This window comes from Octopus bimaculoides, chromosome 9, assembly GCF_046866305.1.
Source record: "Octopus bimaculoides isolate indiv1 chromosome 9, ASM4686630v1, whole genome shotgun sequence".
NCBI lineage: Eukaryota > Metazoa > Mollusca > Cephalopoda > Octopoda > Octopodidae > Octopus > Octopus bimaculoides.
Window position 1 is genome coordinate 15,333,674 of NC_142936.1, and position 9,395 is coordinate 15,343,068.

At 35.9% G+C, this 9,395-nt stretch overlaps 1 protein-coding gene across 2 annotated transcripts in view; it reads left to right on the forward strand.

Moving 5' to 3' along the window:
• LOC106874616 (thialysine N-epsilon-acetyltransferase) overlaps nucleotides 1-7,927 on the forward strand; it is a 66,520-nt gene extending 58,593 nt beyond the window's left edge. For both annotated transcript variants that reach the window (XM_089357173.1, XM_014922405.3), the window contains exons 4-5: nucleotides 2,379-2,533; nucleotides 4,487-7,927. In XM_089357173.1, the coding sequence (XP_089213299.1) occupies nucleotides 2,379-2,533; nucleotides 4,487-4,663 (332 nt within the window). In that variant the 3' untranslated portion in view covers nucleotides 4,664-7,927. The remainder of the gene's footprint in view (nucleotides 1-2,378; nucleotides 2,534-4,486) is intronic.
• The last annotated feature ends 1,468 nt before the right edge of the window (nucleotides 7,928-9,395 follow it).

The following is a 9,395-nucleotide window of genomic DNA, read 5'->3' on the forward strand; positions in this document are numbered from 1 at the left end:
GGTGATACACGAAAGGGACAAAACATCCAGATAGACGATACAAAGAAAACACGGACAAGTCATTCGGAGTTTTCTTTCTTCAGTTGAGATCCAGATTATCCTTGCAATTTCGGCTGGTTATTCTCGATATTGCTCCAATCTGGCCAGAAAAACTAAGCTAAGGGCATTAGATTCCTTGGAAGAAAGCAGCGAATGTATACAAAAACAAGGACGAAAAAAACGAACAATGTTACACAAATACAGTAGGAATAATAACGGGACATAGCAACAGATGTCTTTCAATTAAGGACGAATAAAATTAAGCTGGCGTATATGGAAATAAGGCCTTACAGCCGGGATACAAGATTTCACAGGCACAGGGAGGAATAACGATGTGGCATGCATAATGGCTGCCCAAGAAAGAAAGGTCAAGCTTGGCCGAACACTGGTCACGTGGGAAGAGAAGAGAGAGAGGTAGAGGCAGAGGGACAAAAGAATTAGGGAGGGGCAAGAAAAAAATATTTATGTGTGCATTTTGAAATAGTGGGAAGATTCAAACTCATTGGATTATAGAGCTTTTACTGCTTATGACAGCCCATCAAAGGTGATGATAGAGTCGGACAAAGATGTTCATCCTTCTCCTCCAGCCCATTGTTTATCATGGGAGTAGATGTGGCTGACGAGACCAATACAAGACAAACAGATCCTGTGGTATTGAGGGCACTGGAAGTGACCACAAAACACAGCTGATGATGATGATGAATGGGGAGGCTGGTTTCTCGTTCATAAGGAGTTTAACCTTATGGCATATCTTCAGACCCCAAACACTGCTGGTCTGAAGATATTCCATGAAGCTAAACCCCTTATGAGCAAGAAACCCAGGGTAACCCCACAAACTGGCCTCCCCCATTATAATGTTAACTGTTCTACATCTTGAAGTGTGCTTCTCCTCTGGATTTATGTATTTCTACAGATTGTATATATATATTTATTAATAAGGGTAGAAATTAATATTAATCAATTAAAACCAGTGGTCTAGCATATTAAAAAATCCGAAGATTAAAATTATATTACATACAAAAATAAGAGGAATGACAAGCAAAAGTGGACTCCTATATTCTAGAAATAGATGCCATAGGTTAATCTTTTTTTTTTTATTTAGTATTTTTTCATTTGTCTTGCCCTTTTACAGTCTGTTGTGTCACTAAATTTTTACTGAGAACATATTTTTCGTGGTTAGATGATTTGGCATCTATTTCTAGCATATGGGAGTCCACTTTTGCTGGTCATTCCTCTTATTTTTGTATGATTGTATATATATATATATATATATAATACAAAGAATATATATACATGTATACACACATATATGTACATACTTACATCTACATGTGTATATACATGCATATCAGGGTACAGGACGTTAGAACAATAAACTACAGACAACGGAACGAACACATAGGAAAACGGAAAGCCCCTTGGAATATCCCTTCATCAGCTGTCTCTATTCTATCTAGACGTTTCGAAGACATATATATATATATATATATGGTTGGCTTCCACACAGTTTCTGTCTACTAAATTTACTCACAAGGCATTGGTTGGCCAGGGGCTATAGTAGAAGACACTTGCCCAAGGTACCTTGCAGTGAGAGTGAACCTGAAATCATGTGGTTGCACAGTAAGCTTCTTATCTATACAGCCATGCTGGCATCTATAAACAATGGATATTAAAGGCTATAAGAATGTCTAGATTGAAGCAGTTAATGTTGTATTTAAGAGACAGTGGTTAGTAATAAATGAGATATTTGTAAAGCTTTGTTTACAGATGAGTAAAGAAGACCATGAAAAACTGACGTCAGAATGAGCAAACTGCAGAAATAAAAGTTAAAGAGACTTAATTTAGTCACAGGAGTGGCTGTGTGGTAAGTAGCTTGCTTACCAACCACATGGTTCCGGGTTCAGTCCCACTGCGTGGCACCTTGGGCAAGTGTCTTCTACTATAGCCTCGGGTCGACCAAAGACTTGTGAGTGGATTTGGTAGACGGAAACTGAAAGAAGCCCGTCGTATATATGTATATATATGTGTGTGTCTGTGTTTGTCCCCCCAACATCACTTGACAACCAATGCTGGTGTGTTTACATCCCGGTAACTTAGCGGTTCGGCAAAAGAGACCAATAGAGTAAGTACTAGGCTTACAAAGAATAAGTGCTGGGGGTCGATTTGCTCGACTAAAGGCAGTGCTCCAGCATGGCCACAGTCAAATGACTGAAACAAGTAAAAGAGTAAAAGTCATTCAAAGTATGTGCATAATATGTGTATGATTAATAATTAACATGATTAATCATTATTAATGATTAATAATGATTAACAATTCGGCTTTTTATTTCTTATTTTAGATACAAGTGCTACGCCCTTCTTGGTAGGATATTTGTTTTTTAGCAAAATCTTTTGCACTTTCATGGGAAAGACACTGCTGGTTGATGATTTATATGTTACACCAGATTACCGTAACCAAGGCATATGCAAACAACTGGGACATCTTTTGGTGAAGGTAATGTTAAAATCTGTATTTCCTTGTACTCTTTTATTTAGTCTTTTAACATTCAGATTACTCTGGCAAATGTAATGCTTATTTATGCTTATTTATGCTTATTTATTCGGAGGTGCAATGGCCCAGTGGTTAGGGCAGCGGACTCGCGGTTTTGATTCCCAGACCGGGCGTTGTGAGTGTTTATTGAGCGAAAATACCTAAAGCTCCACGAGGCTCCGGCAGGGGATGGTGGCGAACCCTGCTGTACTCTTCCACCACAACTTTCTCTCATTCTTACTTCCTGTTTCTGTTGTGCCTGTAATTCAAAGGGTCAGCCTTGTCACACTATGTCACGCTGAATATCCCCGAGAACTATGTTAAGGGTACACGTGTCTGTGGAGTGCTCAGCCACTTGCATGTTAATTTCACGAACAGGCTGTTCCGTTGATCGGATCAGCTGGAACCCTCGACGTTGTAAGTGACGGAGTGCCAACAACAACAACATGCTTATTTATTCACATTGTTTTGAATGAATCTTATATTATCTCTTAGCTTCAAAATTTTGATGATGAAATTATTTCTTTTTAGAATGACATTGTAGGGTAGGTATGAGATGCCAGATCTCACTGGTTTGAATATAAAACAGGTAGAATATTTGGGTCTGATATGGTTGGTTTAAATGATATTGGATTGCGTTAAATTATTTAACGCCTATTGCAAATATCTGTTTGACAAATTCTTTGTACACATTTTCAATTACATGGATACATTTGCTGCTGCTACTGCTACATGTGTGTGCATGCATTTTTGTTTCCTTGTCTTAGCATTACATGATAGTTGAGAGTCACTCCATCATTCAAGCAGTGTCCTTTGTTTTCATTCTTCTCTGTAAAAATGCTGGCCATGCAGAAAATTTACTTTGCTTGGAAACAGGTAAAGGTTGGCAACTGGGCAGGCATCTGGTGATAAGAAAATCTGCCTCAACAACTATTCTCTTCCCTGGGCTACTTCTATTGCTATTCATCACCTACTCTTACCTGTATTCACCTGTCATAGTTTATCACTCTCCTCCTTGTCTTCTTCCCAATAACTCTCCTTGCTTCATCCCCTAATTGTAGTTTACTTGCTGTCATCACCTCTATTCCTGTTCCCTTCCTCAGTCACATTTCCTGAGCAAACATACACATCTCAAGGTTCTGAGTACTCTCTCTACTCACAGTGTGTCAGGCATTCTTTTGTGTGCTGAAGCCATGGCAAAGGTACCTCCCCACCAACACACCCTTGAGAGTTATTGGTAAATGAGCAGGGGAAAATGTACCCAATACAAAAATGCTCCCAGTACACACTCCTAAGTGGATGGCAAATGAGCTGAGACAAAGTAGGCTCAAAAGATCTTGTATCACTTTTAATTTTGTATCCCTGAAAACCTGATCTTACCTCTATTGTTTGTGCCATGAGAACATGTACCTAAATCCTCTACTAAGTACTTGGTTAAAGGTAGGGCATCCATCTGTAGCAGCCAATGCAAAATGACACATACAAATACCAGTCTATGAGAGTAGGTGCTTCCAATAAGAACTACTTTGGGCCATAGCAAACTGTTCAACCCATGCCAGCATGGAAAGCAGATATAGTGATTATGAAGATGATGAAATAAAAGCCATTAATTAATTATTATCTTAGCCTTATAAGATTATCCATGAAGTCAATCAAACAATATCAATGAACTCACCATAAACCATAAATCCAAAACATGTTCAACTTTGTGAGAATAAAGGACAATTCAGAATAACAAGGCCCCTAAATATAAAAAATTCACAAACAGACATATCAAGCATACATTCCCCTCTTCAGCTGCCCAGTGGATGTCACTATGATTTCGACATCTGGGCAGTACTTAATCTCTCTGTTTTTCATCTTATCCATTCTTATTTCTAATGGGTAATAACAACATTTTGTTTCTGTTTTCTCTAGATTGCATTGGAGCAGGACTTTCGCCAAGTGCAGTGGTACACGCCTACAGACAACGTTGAGATTAAGAACCTGTGTAATTTGGTTCATGCAGTAAACGAGAGCAAAATTGACAACTATTTCTATTTGAATTTTTTCAAAGAAGACATAGAGAAGCTGAACAATTGTATCGAACTTTAAGGAAGTGGTAATACAACAGAAATATTTCAACATTGTTTACAGTAGATTAACCTGAGAAAGATGCATGAAGAGGACCAAACATGACTAAGATTTATCTAAATTATACTGAAATACTGATATAGATAAGCTAAGCAGTTACAATGTATTGTAATAATTATATTACACAAATTTTGTCCTCATCAGCTGGGTTTTTTTCCACCAAGAACATATATTTATATTATACATATAGATATGTATACAGTTTAGTAGCCACATGATCATAGATAGACACACACTCATGCTTATTCATACACATATGTACAACATATACTCAAGGTTTTCTAAATTAATATTGGTATTTTAATATTGAAGCTCTGATCTCATCAGTATTTTAAGAATAAGAGTTCCTTATTTATAAAATCGTATTTATGCGATTCTAAACTTTAAGTGTGATATATTAAAATCCTAATCAAAAGATTTCAATCATTCTGGCAAATACCTCTAAGTAATTCTCTAGTGGAGAACAAAATATAATAATACTGTAGAAGCTGCTTATTATAATCACTGACCATGTTATCAGATAGTTATTATTATCAAAATAAGTGGGTCCCAAATGAGCTCAGGATATCCCAAACATATCCTCTGCTTAATGTTATTAATGTTATCGGTTGGATATTGTTATCTAAAAGGCTCCGTCCCAAAGCAATCACAGTATGCAACTTCCATTGTATTAGAAAATTATCAACATTTTCATAATACTCCTTTTTTTACTTACCTTTTAATGCCGTATCCTAGTCAGATGTTTAGGGTGTTGCCTTCGTTATTTATGATTTCATATCTACTTGGATGGATTGAAAAGGTCTTCAGGTCAATTTGTCTCCATTTTGCTGTGGTTATTTTATCCCTTTCTTAGCTTGGATCTGACTATTTTTTTTTCTTTTCTGTATCACATTTTATGTTGCATAACTTATTTTTTGGTATGGAGAAAGAATCTCTTTGTTGTCAGAAACAAAGGAATGCAATTTCCTTAAATATCTCTTTAACTACTTTAATTATTATAATTTAATTATTTATGCTAACATTTCTAGTTTGGAATTTATAAGTTAGTCAACTTATTCTCTTTAAACAAAAAAAGCGAGCTAAGGGAAATAACTGAAGTTCTATTACAAGTTAATCTCCTCAATAATCCTTTCACAAAAGCTGCTTCCTCTATTCTCAAGGGTTTAATATTAATTTACTTAAAGATCCTGTACACCTGCTATATGCTCATTTGTGTTATTGGTTACCGAAAACATCTTTGTTTTCTGTGAAGTGATGTCTTACATTCTCATACAGTCTACTTTTGGAGGAGAAATCCTTAATCAAACGAGATTAAAGTTCCAATTATAGAGGAACATCATTAAACACTATGACATTTTGCCCAGTGTTTCATTATCTCTGCCAATTCATAGCTTATACTTCCTACATAATCACGACTTATGTACCTCTGAAATTAATCCTAATTATTACCCACCACCACCACCACCACGTCCCTAGCTAATTTTCCTTTTCTTGCTTTTAAACATGATTTGTTATTCTTGTGTTGGTGCTATGATAAAACCAGATCATATGCATAAAGAAATTCTGACAATCAACCAACATTAAGTTCTGCCATAATGACTGCAATGAATAATTAACAAAAAAAAAACAACATATAGATAAAGCTGAGGACTTGCCTTGAGTCTTAGCCCTTTGTCTGTCCAATGCATTTTCATAAGTTTGTCCCAAACATCCATGCTTGTTTTCAAACTTTTAGTTATTCCTTGTTTCATATGTTCTGAGGAGGCGCAATGGCCCAGTGGTTAGGGCAGCGGACTCGCGGTCATAGGATCGCGATTTTGATTCCCAGACCAGGCGTTGTGAGTGTTTATTGAGCGAAAACACCTAAAGCTCCATGAGGCTCCGGCAGGGGATGGTGGCAAACCCAGCTGTACTCTTCCACCACAACTTTCTCTCACTCTTACTTCTTGTTTCTGTTGTGCCTGTAATTCAAAGGGTCGGCCTTGTCACACTGTGTCACGCTGAATATCCCCGAGAACTACGTTAAGGGTACACGTGTCTGTGGAGTGCTCAGCCACTTGCACGTTAATTTCACGAGCAGGCTGTTCCATTGATTGGATCAAGTGGAACCCTCGACGTCGTAAGCGACGGAGTGTCAACAACAATGTTCTGAGTAATGTAAAGCTTTCCTTTCATAAATCCAAAGTTACTCTGATGGCTGAAAAAAAAAAATTGCGAATGTGTATCATATATGATGCATGGATGCTGAGGTAATATATTCCATGTAACACATGTGGTACACAGAACAGGCAAAGGGCTATGCAGGAAAAAAAAAATTTATGTAAATTATTGTGACCCCCTTGGGTTAAGTTTTGAGATTATTGACCACATGGTTATGAGTTCAAAATTTACTATAACCATTCTATTGAACATTTGAGCATAAACACATGACTGTGCTTAGTTCAATTTGCCCGACTAACACGAAAATGGTTCCACTTCTACTTCACAGTTGAAGAATTAGTCGTAGGAAAGACACCTGTCTTGTTAAATTGTCTTACTCATTACTAGCATTGCAAAGATAGTTGTAAATTAAATATAATCTCTAAAGTTCAGTGATATTGCTACTTGTAGTCTTAGGAAACCATGGAAATCACACACTTACTCTATCATGGCTTCAGCTAGGTAGCAGTTTTAAGATTTTCACATTACTTGCACAGCAACTCTCATTCTTTACAATGTAAAACGTTTCTAACTGATCTTCGAAAAACAAAGCTATCTTCTTTTTCATGCTATAACAACATAAAACACCACTAAATGAGTTTTTATTCAATTAAGCATTTCAGTGTGAGTAAAATCAATTAAAATATTCATGTAAATTAGACTTTTGGCACTACATATGAAGATTTTAGTTTGAAAGTTTAAAGAATTTTTTTTTTTTAACAATATATTTCAATTTGAAATTAAAATTCAGATGTTAATAGAAATTCTGAAAAAGCATAAATTAAAAACTAGCATTTAAAAAAAAAATTTATTGATATAAATTTAAATTACAGATATTATTAAATATTCAGTTCTGATTCTAACCTCATTTTAATTTTTTTAAATAATTAATCCCTAATGTTGCCCTCAGTATTGGTTTAAGAAAATATCTTGGAATTATCCATTTGAATTTAACACCATGCATACACACACACACACACACATACACTTTACTCCTAACAACATTGAAATAAAACCCCAAAGAAACAATTGAAGGAATAAAATTGAAACTGAAATTTCCCTCCCCAAATAAAAAAATTGGCAACAAGTAGTCGTGCTTTGGTGAGTAAGATATCACCACATTATGCAAAAGCTAACATACTGCATACATCACATCATGTGATGTACACACATACCTGTGCACACACGCACACACGCACACACTCACCAGTATTAATATATAGACACCAAAATGAGGATGAAGATTGATTTGACATATTCTTAGAATATATCAGTCAATCATTGAGTTATTATACCTTTCTTTTTTTTTATATATTCTAAAAACTTTATCCTGCTGATTTACTGACTTTCTCTTCATTCTTTTTACTGCATTTGCTGTAATGAGCCATGTAGGATCATAGATACATATTATATATATATATATATTGGTTCCGGGTTCAGTCCCACTGCGTGGCACCTTGGGCAAGTGTCTTCTACTATAGCCTCGGGCCGACCAAAGTCTTGTGAGTGGATTTGGTAGATGGAAACTGAAAGAAGCCCGTTGTATATATGTATATATATATATGTATATGTGTGTGTGTTTGTGTGTCTGTGTTTGTCCCCCTAGCATTGCTTGACAACCGATGCTGGTGTGTTTATGTCCCCGTCACTTAGCGGTTTGGCAAAAGAGACCGATAGAATAAGTACTAGGCTTACAAAGAATAAGTCCCGGGGTCGATTTCCTCGACTAAAAGCGGTGCTCCAGCATGGCTGCAGTCAAATGACTGAAACAAATAAAAGAGTAAAAGAGTATATATATATATATATATATATATATATATATATATAATGATGTGTAATATCTAAATACCAATCAATAAGATTATAATTTTTGAAACTGTTAACCTCACATTTGAAGATGATAAATGGCTGTGTGGTAAGAAGTTTGTTTCCCAACCACATGGTTCCAGGTTCAGTCCCACTGTGTGGCACCTTGGGCAAGTGTCTTCATCTATAGCCTTGGACCAATGAAAGCCTTGTGAGTGGAATTGGAAGAGAGAAACTGAAAGAAGCCTTTTATGTGTGTGTGTGTGTGTGTGTGTTTGTGTCTTTGTCCCCCACCACTCTTCGACAACTGGCGTTGACATGTTTATGTTCTCATAACTTAGCGGTTTGGCAAAAGACTAATAAAATAAGTACCTAGCTTAAAATACAAAGAAATAAGTACAGGCATCAATTTGTTTGACTAAAATTCTTCAAGGGCATGCTCTAGCATGGTTGCAGTCTAAAAGATAAAAGATAAAAGATATACATACATACATACATACATACATACATATATATATATATATATATATATATATATATATATATATATATATATATTTCTGCCAACCATATATTTCAGTCTTTTAAATCTCCTGTATTCAGTGGAATAGTGGTTAAAAGTATTGTTACTCTCATTTCAAAAAGAAAGCTTCCAAGTTTGAATCCAGTCTGGAATGGTGTACATTAT